The sequence below is a fragment of the Diorhabda sublineata genome, chromosome 4, assembly GCF_026230105.1.
Source record: "Diorhabda sublineata isolate icDioSubl1.1 chromosome 4, icDioSubl1.1, whole genome shotgun sequence".
In the NCBI taxonomy this organism is placed as follows: domain Eukaryota; kingdom Metazoa; phylum Arthropoda; class Insecta; order Coleoptera; family Chrysomelidae; genus Diorhabda; species Diorhabda sublineata.
Window position 1 is genome coordinate 3,359,347 of NC_079477.1, and position 21,975 is coordinate 3,381,321.

General features: G+C 32.1%; 2 protein-coding genes across 9 annotated transcripts in view; both read right to left on the reverse strand.

The window, feature by feature from the left end:
- Positions 1-5,633, reverse strand: part of LOC130442707 (sialin-like) — a 34,344-nt gene extending 28,711 nt beyond the window's left edge. The window contains exon 1 of the mRNA XM_056777042.1: positions 5,212-5,633. Within this exon, the coding sequence (XP_056633020.1) occupies positions 5,212-5,326 (115 nt within the window). The 5' untranslated portion in view covers positions 5,327-5,633. The remainder of the gene's footprint in view (positions 1-5,211) is intronic.
- A 1,512-nt stretch (positions 5,634-7,145) lies between these two features.
- The window catches only part of LOC130442900 (zinc finger CCCH domain-containing protein 13), a 100,090-nt gene continuing 85,260 nt past the window's right edge, over positions 7,146-21,975 (reverse strand). For 4 of the 8 annotated variants that reach the window (XM_056777302.1, XM_056777297.1, XM_056777301.1 and 1 more), the window contains 2 exons: positions 15,426-15,735; positions 7,146-8,135 (listed from right to left, as the gene is read on the reverse strand). In XM_056777302.1, coding sequence (XP_056633280.1) covers positions 7,262-8,135; positions 15,426-15,735 — 1,184 coding nt within the window. In that variant the 3' untranslated portion in view covers positions 7,146-7,261. The remainder of the gene's footprint in view (positions 8,136-15,425; positions 15,736-21,975) is intronic. The other 4 variants (XM_056777298.1, XM_056777299.1, XM_056777300.1 and 1 more) reach the window with 1 other exon arrangement.

Sequence of the window (21,975 nt, forward strand, 5' to 3'; positions counted from 1 at the left end):
CATCCTTACACTCAACTTGTAATAAGTGTTACCCCCAAACCTATTTCAATGTTATATACATGTATAAATATAGAATACAATGCTCATGATAAAGTTAAGAATGAAATTTTTCGAATAGAGCTCTATTTTCGGAATTTAAGAAAAAAAAACTAAAAAAAAAACAATTTTGAGAATTTCTTTATATCTAAGGAATTTTCCGCAAAAAATTAGTGTTTCTTAACATTAACAAGTATATAGGAGCGTACGGAAAAATAAAACTTCTATTTTCTATATATAGATGGAGATGAGAACATCTCTGACAGAGAAAAATAGCAGTATTAAATATATTCGAAAAAAAAAGAATAAATTTTCTTGTATGGGATTCTATCTTCGAAATATCGGCAAAAAAACTCAAAACATTGCAAAATTTTGAGTTTCTCTTTATTTGTAATGAATTTCCTGTGGGAAAAGTTCTACCAAATTAAAACGAACTCACTATCAGATATGCAACCAACCTTACACTCAACTTGTAATAAGTGTTATCGTATGCCAAGGCATTTATTGATTGTATAGTGTGTGGCTGTTTATTTTTCAATTTTATTTATAAAAGGTTTCTAGTTAATCGTTTAGAGACTGCTTATGTTGAAGTAACGCAAATAAACAGCTATTTGAAATGTAAAAATAGTTCTATTTACATATTTCAAATCAATTTATACTGATACTAGGTGTAGTGGTTATGAATAATAAAAAAATAATCATGTTTCGCAGTTATTTTTGCACCGAATAACAAAATTCTCGTACCGAAATATTTTCATTTATCTACAAGAGTTTAAAAGGAGCCAAATTGTGTAAACACGTACGCCAGTTACTCAGGAAATTATTGACATTTTCTGAAAAAATTAATAATTTCTTTCTATTGAAAACGATTATATATACTTGTTTTATGAAACTTCATTAAATAAATTATAATTAATCACTATTTGAAGCATATTACGAAGTTATTTTTAGCAACACAAAATTATTTATACTTTGGAACGAAACAATAAAGTTCAATATGATGTGAGTACATAGAATGAAAGCAGAAAGCGCATGCCAAAAAGTACATTCACTTATGACAGGAAATACAGAAAATATTAACTGCAGATGGACAAAACCATTTGGTATTGTTATTATATTAGGTTTTATAAAACAAATACAACGACGAAATTGCAATGGAAAAGTTAAATCTTGAAACACTCATTACCAATATGGCGGTAAATTGACGTTAATACTTGGTAAGCTTGTAAACGGTAAACGGCATTGTTTAGTGTTTATTTGTTTTTCTGTTATGAAATGCACTAATTCTTTGTGTGTGACTGATGTGATATTATTTATTCATGTGCCTACTGCCATAAAAGAACGAACAAAGTTATTACACCTTGATCGAATAGGTTATAATGTTATATTAATTTTTCTGGTGCACTGATAGGCAAATAAAAGCGTTCCGCCTCGTATGTTCACTATTTAATAATGTCACTCACAGCTGATTTGTGCACCGTCTGGTTCTATTCACATGACAAAATATTGAATAAGAGAACACATGGGAATGGTATGTATACAGTGTAGATTCAGAAATTGTATGATTGAATACTTAATTGAATTATTTTTTTGATCAGTTGACATTTTGAGACTAACAAAAAGGTTGATGAAGTTGATGAAAATCTCGGTTTGACATGTCCTCGATTTGTAGTAAAACGATACGATTTTTTCACATAACCTCAAATTTTCTGAACATATATTCAGAAAATCCTTTTTTGTTTTTAAACAATTTTTGATCCGTTATATAAAATACTAACAAATATATAATGAATAATGATATTACGTCATAATTAAACTGATAAGTCAAGATATCAAACCAGGGATTAACTTTTTATTTATATAAAGTACAGTATTCACGATTTATGTTAGCTAGCAAATTTTATACCAGGTATTGAATTAATTCGTTATTTTTTTTTATTTAAAACGAAGGAAAAAAATTTTTCAATAAATCTGTCGAGTGATATATTTTCGTTTTGCAACTAACCTAATTTGAAAAATTATATTTAGAGAAAGGTCAAATATAAAACAAAAAGTATTAATAAAAATTATTGTCGATAAAATATATAAACGTTAAACGAATGTAGCTCAAATATTTATATCTCAGAGTTGGTTGATATATGAGGTTAGGTGAAAAAACATAGTGCGTGATAAAGATTTCACATTGTTATAATGGTGAATTATGAAATTGGTGTGTTATTATGAAATAATCGTTCTAAATAAAGAGTGTCTTAAAACAGGTGCCGTTCTAGCGAGTTTATCTTACAGCTATTGTCTGAATGTGAACTATTCATTCATAACCACTGGTATATCGCTAATATTTTTAGTTGTTTGATAACCTTTTGATATCGAATTATTTCACACAACCTTGATAAATATATGAATTAATCAAAATATTAACTAAGTTTAACAAAAACTTTTCTAATACCAAGTTAATTATCACAAGCTGTTAGTTTCACCAACTTTTGTTTGATAAGCGATGCATTAACGCGTACTAAATAAATTTCATTAAAAAGTTAAAGTATGAAAGTACGAGGTCATAGAGTTGATACGATAAATGGGAATATTACAAAATATAATTATGTATATTGATATTGTAAAATATTATCTTTTGTTTCGCATGTAAACGATATATAATAATTATATACCATAACATTCCTTCCTTCCACTTTTTCGCTGTATTTTTTCAACTAAAAATCTACACTTTTCATTTTTAATATTTTAATAAATGAACGCCGCCTCTGATGAAATTCCTAGAAGTAGTCAGTCACTGAGATAAAAAAGAAGAAGACTAGTAAATAGATATTTTGTTAAAAATTTATATACTAAATACAAAATAGAACTTACGAATTTATAAAAAAAGTTTATAAAAACGTATTTTTATACTGTCGTGATGACACAACAAAACACGTCACATTGCAATGAACGCGCCAATTTGTCGTAAATGAAATAGTAGTAGGATAAAACCCATTGGAAAGGAAAGACGGAAAAATAAAATTTACGGGCGATATGAGGACGGAAAGTATCAGGGGGAGGGTTTATGTCGAAGTTCAAGTTCTATGGAAAAAAGTTACATAGCAGAATTGTAGGCAATGAAAAATTCTACAACTTTTGTATCTACACTTGACTCACATAACCTAAAATTTTATGTGAAATATCCAATGTTTTGGTTTTTATTTTTTTAACAAATTTGGTGAAACCTAACTTTATTATGTCTCTATAATATAATATCTACTTTCTAATGGTATATAAAATATACATAACTATGGTAAGTTTTCTTAGAAAACTACTAACACTAATAACTAAGAACGGCCGTCGGCCATATTTCAGGAACGGATTATGTTACAGCTTCAGGAAAAACAAAATTATAACAAAAGTAGCTACGGAATCACGTGGAAATGATTTTCAGAATTTTAGGTCCCCTACTAGAGGGCGTATTTGAAAAAATAAAATTGAAAAAGCAATTTTTTTCAAATTTACCCAATCAAGTGTAACTTCATATAAGATAATTGAATTCTTCAACAAATTCTGCTCATTTTTTATTCCACAAGTTTGACTATATCTATTCAAATAAGAGGTAGGGGAGTGTGGGAAACTGGTTATGCCTGTAAGTCAGTTAATTTTTATAAATTTGATATTGTTTGAAAGTGATTTTGTCCCGCAATACAAAATATATAAATTCTTAGCAATTTAATTACCAATGTGATTGCTAGAAGGCGTTGTTTTATATATTTTAGTTATTGTGATTTATCATAGAAATTTTAAATAATATTATAAAAGTATTAGTAGTTCTTTTAAAAGTGAACTAAATTCACGTTAAAATAGCGAAAACCGCATGTCGACGTCACTTTTTTGTCCCGAGATATCTTAATATAATTATTTATATGTCTGCATAGCCGGATTTTTTTTCTCACATCTAGTAAACTGATTAGTGAGTTGTGTTAAACTTTTTTCATTATTTACAAATGTTATATTTGTTTGTTTGTTTCTATAGGGACAGTTTCTACAAGTGAAAGCTTTTTCTCTATCCTCCTAGGTTTCAAGTCAGTTCTGCGCATTCCCAAGCATGCGCAGTATTGATAATACGTCACTAACGAGAGAAAAAATGAATATTGTCGGCACCCATACCAACTGTCTTTATAGGAGTATTATTGTTTTATTCTATAACTGCTTTTTGTTTTGGTTACAAAAATTAACGACTCTGGTCTGTATCTTTCTCGAATCTTTTCACAATTCACTTTGTATTTACTTCTATTGTGGGTAGTTAAATCAGAAAGTAACTATTTTTGTATTACCATAATAAACAATATTGACGAAAGTACCACTATTTTACCTACAACTGATTCGTTGACGTCATTTGCAAACTATTTTATAAATAATAAGTAGATATATCCAATTAATATAACCTCAAAATGATTAGGAATTCAAATAAACATGATGTGAATAAATACTACGTCAAAGTGAAACAAATTTCAAGATATAGAGGGTATTTTGGTTCGAATTTAAATATATTTTTTGATTTCGTTACTTATAGAAATTTAACATGTTCTGGAAATAGAAACTATTTACGAACGTAACAAAATCTTGTCTATGGAAGTAAAATTTTTTAATTTAAATTCGTACGGTTTTATAAATCTACATAACGTTAGATTGTTTTTGAATGGAATTAAACAATTTCATTTATAAATATAGCACAAGGAGACCTTGAACTAATATTTTCTTATCAAAATGTAGAAACTTTTCTTTTTTTATTATACAAATAAGATTAATTCAATGCTATTATTATTTATGGTTTCACCTAACCAAATGTTTGGGAAACAGTGTTTTATAATAAGGTTAAGAAAAATTAACCACCTGCATATTTTCAAGTAAACTGATCATTGAAAATGAGATGAAATTAGAATTTGTTGAAAATATACTGTGGACAATTTCATTAACAATTTTCCACATTTTAGTTGATAGTAGGTAGATTTACTTAATTTTCATAAGAAGTTTCTGAGATAAAGGATATCCTCTTGTTTGTTTTAGGAACTTTCTAGTGTCCTATAAAATCTATTGTCAATTCCAAAATCGAAATTTCGCGCCTTAGTAGGTATATTATTCAAACACACTATGTACTTATATTTGGTAATATAAATTTCTCATATTTAAACTCACTTAAATTGTACCAGGTTTGTCTAGCTCTAACAATATATGCAGGCTTCCCACCAGTTCCTTTATTAAGCAAATCTTCTTGCTCCATTTGTTCCAGAGGAGGATTACTATTACTCATTTCGATAACCTTATATTATTAACCGCACTAACACTTAAATCTAAAGTTTAAAAAATTGGCGTCCGACACATGTATACTAAATTATTAATAATAAAAGTTGAATATTCATTCATAAATGTATTTATTTAACAGTTCGTCGTAGGTTATAGCATTTCTCAATGTTGTGTAAATATTCGAGATACGATCGCGGGAATTATAAGTACAAACCGGTGTAACATAAAACTAGACGTGAATGTCACGACAGTAGTAGGGTGATGGAATGAATTGAAATGCGTACGCATCTTCTGCCTCCAGATCTACCCAGCCGGCGATAACTTCTAAACATAAATACAAATCCTCATGCCACTGTGTCTCTTTTAAATTTCCAACGGTTCCCTTTAGAAACAAGTTAATTTCAGACAGTTTTTAGTAAAATCAAGTTTATTAATAAAATTTCACTTCATTGGGAATATAATAGAACAGAGTCGTACTACTCCCAATGTGATCTTGTTAGTAGAAATGAATAAAATCGGATTGTAATTTCCCTAATTTGTTTTACTTAATATCTCCTTGTCAGTGATATATTTTCATAAGAATGAAATAATGTCTGACTGGAAAATCGAGGCTAATAATTTGTTAATGACAAATATTTATTGAGTTGATAGTGAAAACATCAAAAAGATTAATTTATGTTTGTTTTCCATTAATGCAATCGTTGAACCTTGGATATAATTTATACTGACCCCACACATTATTCATGAGATAAAAATAGAATATAAATTAAGCACAATTATGATATTAGTTTCAACTAGCACTTGACAGAAATTAATTCAATATTTGAATATTTTTTTTTTCGCCTGTGCTCCTTTAAATTGCCCACTTCTAATATTACTATAATTTGATTATTTATAAATAAAGAAACCACATCTGATAAAATAAATGAGATGTTGAATTTCAAATCTTACTTGCTGATTTTTTCGTTTAAACTTATTTTCAATTGAAAGCAATCGAAATCAAAACATTCCTAGTCCACCCCCCTTTAATCAAGATGGCGGTTATGTAATAGAGGAATCAAAATGTCTTTTGTATCGCTTCCATATAACCTTGAACATACTGACGTCATACTTAATAATTTGTTCGTCACGACTCCTATCCTGTCTTTTCTATCCACTGTAAGGTTGTCGAGATCTTTTTAAATGAATGCTATACGCATTAATAAACATATGAATGAAAGAATAAAGAAATTTAATTCTTAATAGCCCAGCAAAATCAGCTAATGAACAGGTGTGGACAACGAGACAAGAAAATGCAAAGTCAACAAAAAATCATATAAATATTAATGAATCTTGTCATTCTCGGTTCTTTTTATTATACAAATTCATAAATGTAGAGAGTTGTTTTGCATAAAATCATTTTTGAAAAAAGTTTATTAGTATCTTGTACGAGTATTTATGTAATTTTTTAAGTAAAGTTTTTTTTTATGTTTGTACATACCTACTATCTACGTAAAAGTTATTAATTTCTAACATCAAATAATTTGAAGAGGTTATTTAAATGTGACGGACGGAAGACTAGGCGAACTAATACGTACTAAAATAAATTAATTACTACTAATTGATTAGTTCATTATTATATTTTGTAATTGGAAATTGAATTACTATAATTAAAAACAACAGCTTAATAGCTCAGATCATATTAAAGTTCTAATTTTATATATAAATAGTAGATCTTATTAAAGTGCTTGTTAACTATGTTAATGTCAATTCTTCTTTTTTTAAAAGCCGAGCAGGTTGGACTATATTTATAACTTTATATTTAGAAATGAAGAAAAACTACAAAAATGTATTAACAGTATTTATTAATTTTAAAGTTAACACGATTGGTTGCATCATAAATGAAATAAAATATATAAGTTACAAAAATCAAGTTAAAAAAAGTTATAGGCACAAAAAAATACTATTTGTAATTCCTAACCTCGATAACGACAGGTCTGGATCCAGAACTATTATACCATCTATCTTGTTGGTATTTACCGGGTTCCATGCCACCTCTAAGCTGGCTGCTTTTCGTTATTTTCGTTTCGCTGGACTGTATTGTTTCGACTCCTCTACCATTAGACGACGGTATTGTTCTTCTACTGAAACTTTTCGTGGTATTCGTAACAGTGGGATTGTGGACATTATCATTTCTCGTAGTGGTATGATAGATTTCGGAAAAATCTGTACTAGAAGCACTACCTCTACGATAAACAGAGTTATTAGGTAGTACTTTCGTATCCCTTAATCTAGTAGGAGGTTCATATATATCGCCGTTGTAACTTCTGTTATTTCGATAACTGTCATCTTCTTCTAACGTCTTGAATAGCTCCGGAGCTCTGTCTTTGAGAGACGATAAAAACACTCTTTTATTCTCACTATGTTCACTTATACCGTTTCTAGCAAAACGGCTAGTGTAGGAATCTTCGTTAATATCTTTCTGGCTTCTATTAAGACTTGAAATTAATCCAGGACTTTTGAGCCCTATCGGTTGATTCAGCTGTGGATTAGATGCGTACATACCTCCGTGGACGTTCAAACTCTTGCTTCGTGATAAATTTGATTTGAAAGTTCGTTGCGGTTTAACTGGACCTTCTATTTTCCTTGGAGACGATACCGTATTTATTATAGAAACGTTGATTGTACTATTGGACTTATTATTGAGACACCTCGGTACTGAATCTTGTTTTGGAAGGTGGCGTGGTAGCGTTTGCGAGTTTCTTTCGTCTAAGTGATGTTGACCGTTCACGAGACGAGATGTAGATTTACTAAATCTGCCCAACGTGCTCTGGGACCTGCAACAGTTAATATAAATTTTAACCCACACGGATATTATTGCGTTTTATAAACACCGTACCCACTTAATTATTGATTTAAACGCGTTGGTTGTATCGAACTTATTTGGTGCGGCATCTGCGCTAGTTAAAATTCTATGCAAATTTATTTCAATAAAAAAAGTAACTATAAGAATTCATTGTAGATAAAAGTCACAATTAATGAGCAAACGCTAGTTTAATCCTCTAAACAGTGGAGACTTGACGTTTGAGGATCGTTCGCGTTCAGGTTGTCAATCTGGGGTGGGATATTGAGGTTACAAGTACTAGTTCTAACTTTTGCCGATTATCGGATTCCCTTGGACCTTCTAAAGATACCATAAATCACCATTTGAAATCATTTGGTAAGATCTATAAAAGTTGTTGAATAGATTCAACCGAAACTTCGAGTAGAGGTGTGTAGCTCCTTGCTCTGGTGAAAGATGATCGTTATATTAGACGCAGTAGTTAGACAGAAGAAAATTTACCATAACCAATCGCAAAGAGTAATAGATTCGAGCGGAAAATTCACTGTCATGTCTTGTCCTTTTGGAAACGATATTTTCATTACCAGTTGTATCTAAAGCTTTTTACTTCTATTCACAATTGAACAAATAGTTTTAAAACTTTTCGAAATTGATATTTTTTGGGATCTGAACACACATATTGTCAATAGTTTCTGAATCGGACGCTAGGAACGCTATTATGCAGGATTTAGCGATATTGCTGTATAGCTTGGTTGTGTTCAAAAAACTTTCCTCCGGTAAACTTTCATTCCCTCCTGTATGGAGAAAAGTGTATGAGTGTACTGTATGTGTGCAAATGGTGCATATAATTCCAAGATGGACGTTGTATATCGTAATTCGCGCTATTATACTGGGTGATAAAATTAATATGGATTCATAAAAAACTTTCCAGCTTTCGTAGTTCAATTTGAGGCTGACAGGTAATGGCACTCTTCTAATGTAACATTCAGATTGTACGAGGTGTGAAAAGAAAATTGTGAATGAATTTTTACATCACAATCGTTTACAAATTTTAACCCGTTTTAGCTTTGTCGTGAAACGTGGAACTTGAACCATATAGTGTAGGTCAGTATTTTTTCGATCAAACCTTGTATATATACAAATTTGAATTTATTTTTTTAATCACGTTACGAGAAGTTAACTAATTATTGTATTATTCAGCTTCTTATTTTGTATTTTAAATATATTTAAAAGTGATATACAAGGTTTGATTGAGATATACTTAGAAATTTTTTTTTGTATAATAATAACTATTAAAATTAGATTGTTTCATAGGAACATACAACGTTTTCTTTGCAAATACTACGAAAAAAATTATGAAATAATAAAAAATAAGTTGATTTTTGAGGTTAGGAAACTTCTAATATACTTCGTACTTACTGTTATTTAGATCTCATGCATTTTTGGTTAGTATAAGTTATTTAAAATAAAATACTAAAGTTTAAACAACATTTTATTATATTTTTTTCTACTTAACAATGTTACATCAAAAGTTACATTTATTATATTATTTAAATATAAAATAACTAGTAGAGGCGTTAATAAATTAATGAATTCCATCAATTTTTGATTGATTCGGATGTTTATTTATCAAATAAACTATATAATTGCATGATACTCATAATATTAAGGCCTATCTCACACGTAGCGGCATTTTCAAATGCTGTAGCTCGTTAACTAGTTTCTAATCATCCCTCGTAGATAACGACATGATTTTTACTCACAATGATTTAGAAATATAATCTAAAACATTATTTGTTGTTACCAGGCCATCATTCAGGACAGAAGTACCTGTTGTAGTTCTTTTTAAAAATCCAAGTCAAAATATGAAAGTGAAATCATTGATATGAAAGTAAAGTCAACGCCTTAATATTCTTTTATTATGAAGCGTTCTTCATTTTTTTGTAATCATTAGATTCGGTTTAATCATTACATTCAAATTGTATTAGAAAAACATATTTTATTTATATTTTCAAGACAATAATTTTTCGTCTGAATTCTATTTGGTACTGAATAATTTTTATACAGTACGCCTATGGTAAAGCGGATATCGCTGTCTGTTATAATCAACAACCATCCTGACAACCATCATGAGCACTAAACTTTTGTTTATTGCTTTCCTTTACTTTTAATTCAATAGTGTCAACACACAAAGTGGCTTCCATAGAAAAATAAATTGATTTACAAAACAGTCAATAGTTGATGGAATAACTTCTGTCTTCAGTAAGAAATTTTTGGTAAAAACCGCCATTTTAAGGTGGCGAATATGAAATAGAAAGTAAAATACTTTTATTAATTAAATAAAAACATTTATATTACACGATATATTCATATATAAATCTTATTATGGCTTAAGTGTGTTTGGTATATAAAAATTAATATGTTATTATAACTATGAATAAATATTATTTGTGACATTTTTTTATTTTAAAGGTAACTTATTTAAAGAAACTAGTAAGGGAACGACACAAATTATGTTTAAAACCTAAAATCTAACTTTTCCTAGACACAAGTTTATGGAAATTTCATAGAATAGGTTTGAGTAAACTAGAGCTGCGTACTATGAGATAATTACACGTACGCGTTCTTATGATTCGCATAAATATCGATGAAATAGTTTGAATAAATTTAGACTTTAATTTTTACATTTTATATTTTTCTATGGTAATTTTACAAGACAGTTGATTTGATTTCAAAAAAAGAAGACACACCTAACCAAGAAAAACAATGGAGACACGAATAGAAAACAATGTAACTATTTTATTTGAATATATCTATAATTTTAATAAGTTTCTTGTGAATAGATGTGAGTAAATTAATTATTTGTAAAACATTCCAAGAGAATATTTGTGAAATCTATTGATATCGATTGTAAGTTTATATTTGTTTAATATGTCAGAGTCTGTGCATTAATATGTTCGTAAATTGCCTGTTATTGTTGTATTTATTTTTGATAATGTTTGAAATTATTTGAAAGTAACAGATAAATATTCTCATTACTTGTAAAAGTCTTGAAAATACAAGATCATTATTATACAAATATGTCGACAAGGAATGCGGTGTCAACAATGTTATTACCAATTATATTCTATTCAATATGATGAAATGTATCGTTACTGTTGCAATATATAAGAGATTAAACATCAATACTGGAGTATAAAATGGAATATGGGTTATTATAAATATTAAAACTTATTACAAAACCTGTGTAGTTTTGAAGATCCTAATTTGATAAAAATTTTCTGATGTTTGGATATATTTCTAGTTATTTCGATCTATTAATAAGAAAACGATATAAATAGTTGATCAAAACGCATTTAAAAATATCAATTGGAAACAAGAGCTATTAATAATAAAATTACAGGTTATTGAAATGAATTAAATCGAAATTGAAGCTTTCTAAAACGCCCAGAGGAAAACTATTAATTATATATTTAATTAATATCACTGTGAAGATAAGAGAAAAGTAATGGTTACACACAGACATGAAACAATAAGTGTTCATATTCCCATGTACTAGTTTCTTTTAGTTTTAATTGTAAATTTTTTAATCTAAATTATTAATAGCAGCTACAAAACAAATGTATTAAAATCATGCGAACATTCCCAACAATGCACATATACGATGTGCGATCAAAAAACACGAATATTCAAAATACTGCCCTTATTTCAACGTTAAACCCTATTCCTCTGTTATGGTTTCCTCAACATCAGAAATAGTGTCAAAACGTTTTTATTTTCTGTAGTCAGTTGATGATAAATCAGGCAGATATGGACGACAGGAAAACTTTTTTGTGATTTGTGGTTGAAAGGTAAACCAAAAATTATACATTCTTACACCTAAGGGTATAAGACATAACAGTTGAAATAAGTGTAGTAATAATAAACGACAATTGCGCATGTGATCAGTCCCTAAACTGATTCGGAATTTCACCCACTAACAAAGCTAAGAATAAAAATTTATTTAAGTATTTTTTGATCACATCTCGTACTTTACTAGATCATATATGAGGCGTTCAGAACCAAGGCTATCTCAGTCTATCTGGAAAAATAACCAGGTTATGAAATTTATTCATTCAAAATATGTTTGTTTTAATATATTTTGTGCAAATTACAACATAAAACGTACTAATTGGTATCGTGTTTAGTTTAAGCATGTATATATGCCAAAATCTTCTCTTTTTAATGCTAAGCGAAAGTTATTTGTCATCTTTCATTACCTCAGTCGAGTCACAATTAGAGTTAACTTTTAATTACCATCGTTTGTTTTTTCTATTTGTATGAACTGGTGTTCTGAAACCAGTAGCAGAATTAAGATCGAGTTTTATGTGCAGAAGAGTTGATTCGAGACAACTAGAAATATTTGCATAATTTGATTTTACTTGGGTGAGTTCACAAGAATCAACATTGCAGTAGAATCGTATCCTAAGTATTAATTTAAAAATGTTTTAAATAAGTAAAACTTTCGAAAGGTGATAAGGTTAATCCACTCTGGTGCTAAACGTCTCATATATAAGTAAAAAAGATTCAAGGAGCATGCGTACACTGCTTATCTTATATCAAAGTAAAAAGATAATCATAGAAACAGGTTCATATTTTAACAACGTTGCCAGATTTTGTACGTAATACAAATATTTAATAGGTTATTAATATAGAAAGGAAAAAATTGCCAGGAGTGTAAGACAAGCTGAAAATTGGCCCACACTTTCTTAATAAGAAAAAAAAGATTTGATGTATATTTGTATACAATTTTTTTTTGGTGGCAGGCGGTTTATTTACAGTATTTCTTCTAAATAATTTCTAGGAAAGTCTATTTATTCATTTCTTTCGTTTTTTTATTCTCGAACTTTCTAGAATTTTATTTAGGTATATAAATGAACGCAGAGAGTTTAGTTTTAAATATATAGTCTTAGTGAAAATAACGAATTACTAAAAGTAATCGCAGAAATTCTTTAAGTGATATTTATAAGTAAATTATATAAGTTGAGTGTATTGTAGATATTGTGTATAAATTAAGAACGTAGAAGACAGTGTTTATTAATTCACCCCACGAGTAAATAAATACGAAAAACGTCACAATATTTTCAGAAAGTACGTGAATATATCTTTGTTTACCGTGTAGATATTATCTCAAAAGATTGACAGGACACGAGATAATTGCAATTCTTTTGCACCAGTTCTACGGTGACGTTTCCAGGAAAATTTGATTGGAGAATAAAGTGAAGATCTTGAAAAATACAACGTACGATGATTTTCAACAAAAATATGAAAGTTTGTTTTTCCGTATTGCAGTAATCCCCCAGTGTACAGTGGTGCCAAATCTCAAAAAGCTGGCCAAAACTAAGAAATTCAAGTTATCGAGTTGAATACTCTCCCTCTGGGGTTTTTGGGGTCGCTGATTACTAATTCGATGTGAAATTAACAGAAAAATACCCTCTTCTCCCTTCTACAACCACCCCATTGGATTTCATCCTATACTTCATAAAGACATTTCAAAACGCTGCCCAAAACTAAGAAATTCAAGTTATCGGTTTGAATACTCTCCCTCTGGGGTTTTTGGGGTCGCTGATTACTAATTCGATGTGAAATTAACAGAAAAATACCCTCTTCTCCCTTCTACAACCACCCCATTGGATTTCATCCTATACTTCATAAAGACATTTCAAAACGCTGCCCAAAACTAAGAAATTTAAGTTATCGGTTTGAATACTCTCCCTCTGGGGTTTTTGGGGTCGCTGATTACTAATTCGATGTGAAATTAACAGAAAAATACCCTCTTCTCCCTTCTACAACTACCCCATTGGATTTGATCCTATACTTCATAAACACATTTCAAAAAGCTGGCCAAAACTAAGAAATTCAAGTTATCGAGTTGAATACTCTCCCTCTGGGGTTTTTGGGGTCGCTGATTACTAATTCGATGTGAAATTAAAAGAAAAATACCCTCTTCTCCCTTCTACAACCACCCCATTGGATTTCATCCTATACTTCATAAAGACATTTCAAAACGCTGCCCAAAACTAAGAAATTCAAGTTATCGGTTTGAATACTCTCAGTCTGGGGTTTTTAGGGTCGCTGATTATTAATTCGATGTGAAATTAACAGAAAAATACCCTCTTCTCCCCTCTACAACTACCCCATTGGATTTGATCCTATACTTCATAAAGACATTTCAAAACGCTGCCCAAAACTAAGAAATTCAAGTTATCGGTTTGAATACTCTCACTCTGGGGTTTTTAGGGTCGCTGATTATTAATTCGATGTGAAATTAACAGAAAAATACCCTCTTCTCCCTTCTACAACCACCCCATTGGATTTCATCCTATACTTCATAAAGACATTTCAAAAAGCTGGCCAAAACTAAGAAATTCAAGTTATCGGTTTGAATACTCTCACTCTGGGGTTTTTGGGGTCGCTGATTACTAATTCGATGTGAAATTAACAGAAAAATCACAAATAAAGTTCAGCAAGAGTTTAATTAACAAATTTCTTTTTGATTCTATCTCATTAGCAATCGTTTTAGCTAATTTATGATACACAAATCCCTAATTTTTTTTTCCAATTTTTGGCCAGCTTTTCGAAATTTGGCACCACTGTGCAGTGGCCGGAAAATAAGATATATCTTAACTTTCAATCGCGTTTTACGAGAAAACGAGTAATTTTACGCAAAAAGGGCAACAGATCATTTTTGTAGGGAATTTAATACATTTTCATTTTACCACAGTTACTTTTTAAGTGTTTCGTTTTATAAAAGGTTTGAGAGTATTACATTTATAATTGTACGCTTTGTGTGTGTGCCGATTTTGAGGATGTGCCTTAAATTTATATTAAGTTTTAGTAAATAAATAAAATATATACCGTGTGTTCCACATTCGAAACTTATTATTTGGATCTCGAATTATCGTTAGAAAAAGTTAAATTTTGGTAAAAATAAATCAAAATAAAAATTTTTTCCTTTTCCTTTTTGTACCACCATAAACATACATAATTTTTTCATCCACTCGACATCTACTTATCCATTCGTCGTCAACCAATCAAATTATTCATTTATGGTTCTCATTAAGTCACTTTATCGTTTTAAATATCCCAATTATACGGCGTTTTTTTTAGAACACCCAGTACGTTATCTATGACAAAATAAAAAACAATTCACGCATTCACGAATTCATCGATAAATATTTAGTTGCATACTCATTGAACCCTTAATCCGTCTACTTCCTTTCAACCCTTAAAAAAATCCTCCTACCTCCTTTCCTCCGGTACCATTTCTCTCCTTCTCGAATTCCTGGCAGGTTTCGCACCCTCATATTTATTTTCTCTACCGTAAATGCTTCCGCCGAAGGGATCTTCTCCGAGATAATACCGTTGGACCGGTCGATCCAATCGTTCCATGCTGGACGCGTTATTGTCGATTACGTGATTCCTGTGGTCGATATTATCGATAACGTGACCCTGTTGGTAGGACGGCGGCGATGGGGAACGTTTCGCGCGTTGTCGGGCCTTACGTTCCGCGCTTGCTGAACGTATTTTGCCTACTAGTTTACGAATCGATTGACCTGCAAAAGAGAGAGTTCTATTTTATCATTGATGGGATTCTTTATGTTTATTATAATTGTAGGCATGTCTAACTGAGAGAGAGAAAGGTGTAGAAATGTCGCTTTTTAATTAAGGTCACGGTCTAGGCGAGATTTGTAATGTTATGGCTGGAAACGAGAGTAACAACTAATTTTCGTGGTACATTCTGTATAGAATCGTTTAAGATATTAAATTAAAATTAACGTAATGAAACGTGGTAGAAATCTCAAGGGACACCGATTCCTCTACAATTATGGCGTTAAAAATAGCGAAGAAAGAACTGACAGCCACCATGGACTGTTTACCATCACTAGCAATTAAAGCTTAATACAAAGGCTAAATATATAGTTATAGCTGAATAATAATATGTACCAGAAGGAGAAATCACTGTTAATAACCTACAAATAGATCAAGTAGACAAATTAACGTAGCTCCGAACCCACAGTAAACAATAAATGGGATGCTAGCTTGAAGATTCGAACGAGGATAGCCAAATCGAGAGCAATTATTCAATATTTTATAAACACTCTGTATATTATAACGAACATTTAGTAAAAAAAAGTAGCGACGCATTGTAAATTATCCAGATTTACGTGTAAGCACTTCAAAAGGTTTGTTCCAACTTGCTAATATGCATCGTTCTTGGGACGTACTTTGTTGGATTTAAATTGAAAATTTAAGGTTATGCAAAATCATCGAAGTCAAACTGTCAACATTGAAGTGGCTAGAGTAACATTTGAGGAAGTTAAACTTGTCTACTCCAGAGCGACCCGAAAGTGTTTTGCTGTCACTTTCGCTGCATGGAACACTCAAAACGCAACTTTCGGTATGTAAATGAATACAGAACGAAACTGTCAACTGTCACATTTAAGGAAGTCAAACTTGTCTACTCCAGAGCGTCCCGAAAGTGTTTTGCAGTACGGAACTGTCACTTTCAATACATGGAACACTCAAAACGCAACTTTCGGTATATAAATAAATACAGAACGAAACTGTCAACTGTCACATTTAAGGAAGTCAAACTTGTCTACTCCAGAGCGTCCCGAAAGTGTTTTGCAGTACGGAACTGTCACTTTCAATACATGGAACACTCAAAACGCAACTTTCGGTATATAAATAAATACAGAACGAAACTGTCAACTGTCACATTTAAGGAAGTCAAACTTGTCTACTCCAGAGCGTCCCGAAAGTGTTTTGCAGTACGGAACTGTCACTTTCAATACATGGAACACTCAAAACGCAACTTTCGGTATGTAAATGAATACAGAACGAACAACTTTCAGATGGCGTCGTTTAAAAATGATATGTTCTGCTCAATCTCTGGTTATGTACGGTTCTAGTAACAGTACTTGTTGTCAACCAAGTAACTGTCCGGTTGGAACACGTAATCTCTATTGCGCAGAATCGTCACCTTACGAAGGACGTTTTTTGATGGGTTAGAACCACAGACAAAGTAATCCTAGACTGCACTTTTAATAAAATTCGTGTATTAGAATGAGATATGAAGAAAATTACGGTAGAGCTATCTATCAATTTTGTGTTTCGTGCTCCTTTACTATTATACCGGGTGTCCGCCGGGAGGGTATACTACTTTGTTGTGCCGCCATTTTGTTAAACATTAGTTTTGACAGTTCATATTTGGCAGTCGTGAAGTAGAGACGATAATCCAACGTGTTTTAGTCGTTAAAACATTTTATCAAAATGAATCGACGATTACTGTGATGATGAGAAAGTTACGTGAAATTTTTGAGAGAAACAACGTGCCAACAAGTGTAGTGTAGTGAATGATTTCGAAGAAAGAGGGACTGTAGTTGATAGACCACAACGTACTGCAAGATCGGCTGAAAACATTATTGCTGCTCGATAAAGTGTTCAAAACAATCCATCAATCTCAATTCGACGCCGTACTCAGGAGCTTGGTCTTTAAAGAACAACTTTGGCCACAATTTGGCACAAGGATTTGCTTTTATTTCCTTCAGTTGACACAAGAGCTTCTTCCAGAAGACCAACTCACCCATGACAACACCGATTTTTATGACGAGACACATTTTCATTTGAATAGATATGTGAATAATCAGAATAGTCGGTTCTGGGCAATGGAAAACCCTCAAATTATTCATCAGTCACTTTTACATCCATTAAAAGTGACAGTCTGGTGTGCTATTTGGTCAGGAGGAATCATTGGAACTTACTTCTGTGAAACTGAAATCGTGATATGATTGAAAACTTTTTAACGCCACGACTGCATGCTTAGGGCTTGATTAACATGTTGTATCAACAAGATGGGACCACATAAGATACAACCAGGATTGTTTCAAGTTATTTCAAGAAATGTTGATGTTGATTGACCTCCACGGTCGCCTGATTTGCTAGAGATAAACTGTTCAATACAATTTTCGAAAACCCAAAAAATGGGGCTTCAAAATGGTTTAGCTTACAAGTTTGGAATCTTCTCAGGACAAGAAAACGTAATTGTTGAGATAGATATTGGAGCAAATCCTAATATTGTTATTAGTTTGATTAGACTGAGCTGAAGAAAAGGTTATTTTTGCATTGGAGACAATACGAAAAGGTCGTATTCCAAACAACCCCGTTACCGATGACAACAGTATGGAAAAAAGTCTAAGGGGGACTGTAGAAGAATTTTTAACAGAATATGACGGTTGTCCAATTTCTTTTGTTCAACGATAACAGTCTTGTATATTTGGCATCCTCTTTATATGGTGTGGAGCCCAAAAAATTATCAAAGTCTACAACAGACCCGTAGGTAGTGTGGATTTGATGGATGCTGACATTGGGCGACACTAAATAACTATGAAAAGTAAAAAATTGCTTGATTTGTGCGTTGTAAATGTTTGGGGTTCTTTTCAACAGCATAAACGGCAAAACAACAATTTCGAATAGATTTAACATATTCCCCGCGTAAAATTGGAAGGAGCGACACTCCCAGACGTGCTCAAAGAAGATCTGCTGCCCCTGGACCAGGGAAGGGGAAACTACGGCCCGCGGGCCGTCTCTGGCCCGCAAAGCGTTGAAATCCGGCTCGCGGATGCCCAAAAAATAATGGCTACGTTTTGTACAAGCTATTTGTGCAGACAAACGTTTTCAATAATGAAAATAAGAAAAAATTGTCTTCGTAATGGGCTTTCGGATGACCTCCTTTTTCCATTGTTAACAATTCAGCATCACAAATGGAACCGGCTTATGATGAAATCGTGCAGAAACAAAAACAGTTCCACATGTCACATGTTCCCAAAAAGATCAGTGCTCCTCAACCTTTTACTACGCGGCTAACTTGAGTTCAATTAATTGCAAATGTAAAAAGGTTATATAAATAATGTAATGCTACTTGGCCCGCCATATATTTCGTTAAGAAAAATTGGCGCGCGAAGCAAAAAGTTTCCCCAACCCTGCTCTAGACCAGGGGTCTCCAAACTACGGCTCGCGGGCCAGATCCGGCCCGCGACAGCTTAAGACTAATGTGTTACTATGTACTGTGTTTGTGTAAAAGTTTGATGATGTAGAAAACTCAAGTAAAATATCTAAACTTAAGCTTATTTATTAACTAACAAATATGGAATTAATCCCCAACTAATGAAACAAAAAAACACTAATGAGATTTATGGAATTGTGATTTTTCACCGACTATTGTTTTGGACCTTGGGATGTAACGAAAAAAATTATCCTGGTCTTCAAAGGCTTCAAAGTTTGGAGACCCTTGCTCTAGACCATCAACAGTTGATCGTACTGATGGGTTCGAGCATTGGACACAATTTGAAGAGAAAAGAAATATATCTGTATAAATAAAAAGAGAAATTGTTTTTTTGAGACCCATCGTGAAAACTAAGAGATTATTTCACAGTGTAATTTGAAACATAAATAAATTTTCATAACATTTTTTTTATTTTAATTATGACAAAAATGTAATCAGAATTTTTTGAACAATTTTTCAGCTACCATAAATTCGTGCAGTTATTTTTATTATTTAATAATTTTAATTTCCGGTCTATTTGCAATAATTACGTACAGTTTTGTATCAAATAATATTTTTTTTACCTACGATATTGTCATTAAGTTTGAAACACCCATGCACATTCACGAGATCACATCACAAATCGACAAATAAATGATATTCTTTATTAGATGACTGTGTGTTTGCTTTCAAAGGAAAACAACTTTAAAATCATACGTTGTATTACCCACACTTATGTCTATGAATATATAATTGATAAATTGTTTACATATTATCATGTAGAGGAATGCGGAAACATAAAAATGACAAACCTCAAGCAGGTGATTCTGAGAAAAGATTTATATGGTGTGTCTCGTTTAAAATGTGGCGACAGAATAACACGTCCTTGATAGAAAACGTCGTTGCCTCGATGAAACATGGAGTAGTAGCAAAATTTTTAGATAATAATAATAATTAATTACTTTCACTTAGTAATCACCAAGATTGCTACTTGTGTTTTGAGATATGGCAGCTATGATGTGAATATGTCAAATCTGACATTGACATTTGACACAATGGTGAACGTGTACTATTTGCAAATATTTGAAACATTTGCGTGAGATGATTTTCTACAACTTTCGACGTGGATTAAACCAACAACTTTTGGTGATGAAGCATCATCTTGAGCTACCACGTTTCGCTGGTTTTCCCAATTCAATCGCGGTCGCACATCGCTACAGAATGAATTTCGTGGTCCAAAATCGGCAACAATCGACTGTATGAGTCTTTCAAGAGCCAAATCTAACATTGTCGCCTGTTTTATGTCGCCACCGTTCCATTAGAGAAATTTGATAGTTAAGAACGTCATAAGTCGGAGGACCTAAAGAATTCAAAAGCAACTGTGGACACATTTCAGGCTTCGTTGAAATATTCTTCATTTTCGTGTAATTTTCGAATCTCTGGAGATAGATTTTGAAGGATTTCTTCTTTGAATCGAGATATTCGGAGGATTGAATTAGAGCAAGATTGAACTGATCTGAAGGACCATGATCATTATCAGAAATAGCAGCTTGAACGGCGGCAGTCGAAGCGACAGTAGATTGTTATATCACCGTGTCCTGTTCCTCTTCGAACGCAGCTAGAAACTGTGCGAATTGATCGGCATTCATAGCGCAATGTTTATCTCGTCGCCACTATTAAGGTTTAGTCAAACACAACAGTGAAATTGGATGAACCTAATTGCTTCGACAGTAGTGTTTTTATATCTGACATAATGTTAAATAACTATAAAAAGGAGTAGTGCAAAAAGATCGCAAAAACCGAACTTGGAAATTTAGAGGCACATTAAGGAAGCCACTGTAATTAAACCCTGAAAAGTCCCCTTTTATCCTGTATGTTCCCAGCTATTACCAATTAACCAGCGATACCTTGAGTCTGCTAACATCTTCAGATACCATCAATACGATTTTCGTACACATAGATCAACCGGAAATCTCCTGGTCTATATCACCAACATATCTACTGGAGCCATAGAGAAATATGAGCAATCCCAAGGATATATCAAAGGTTTTTGACAAGGTTTGGTACGCCAACCGTCTAAATAAAGTAAAATTGTACGGTTTGTCATCCTCACTCATCGACTGGCTCAGTAGCTTCCTCAAAGACTGATCCATCCAGGCCGCCAGCGATAGTCACATCTCAGGAAGGTTTGCATCTTGTCACCGACTCTTTATCTCCTGTATAAACCCTAAGGTAGCTGTAGGTAGGCTGTTTTTACATTACAAATTCGCTTGTTGGTAGTATTATGTCCTGGAATAGTCACGTGGCCGAATTAGCTAATGCAGATTAACAAGAACTTGAAGTTCTCTTTAAGACCAAAAAACTATATACACCGCAATCGCTACTATTCTTCTACAAGGCCCAAGTTGATCTATTTTTGGAGTTCGGCTTACAAGCATTCCTTGAAGATGCTCGACTCGACACAGAAGAGTTATGGGCGATCCAGAGTTTACCATAAACAGGTTAGACCATAGAAACGTCGATGACCTGAATCTGTTTTACCCATACTATCACTAGCAGTGGTACTGTCCAACATAATCCTAACTAGTAACTGTAAAATCTACTCGACAGGCAGACGTATCTTTCCCGGATACTACGACATCCAGAAGTTCAAAAGCAATATCCACAGGCGTCTTTATTGCGCAGGCAATACTCGAATTAACCTGGTGTGATAGGGTTTACCCTCTAGTGCTCGTACAAAAATAAAAGT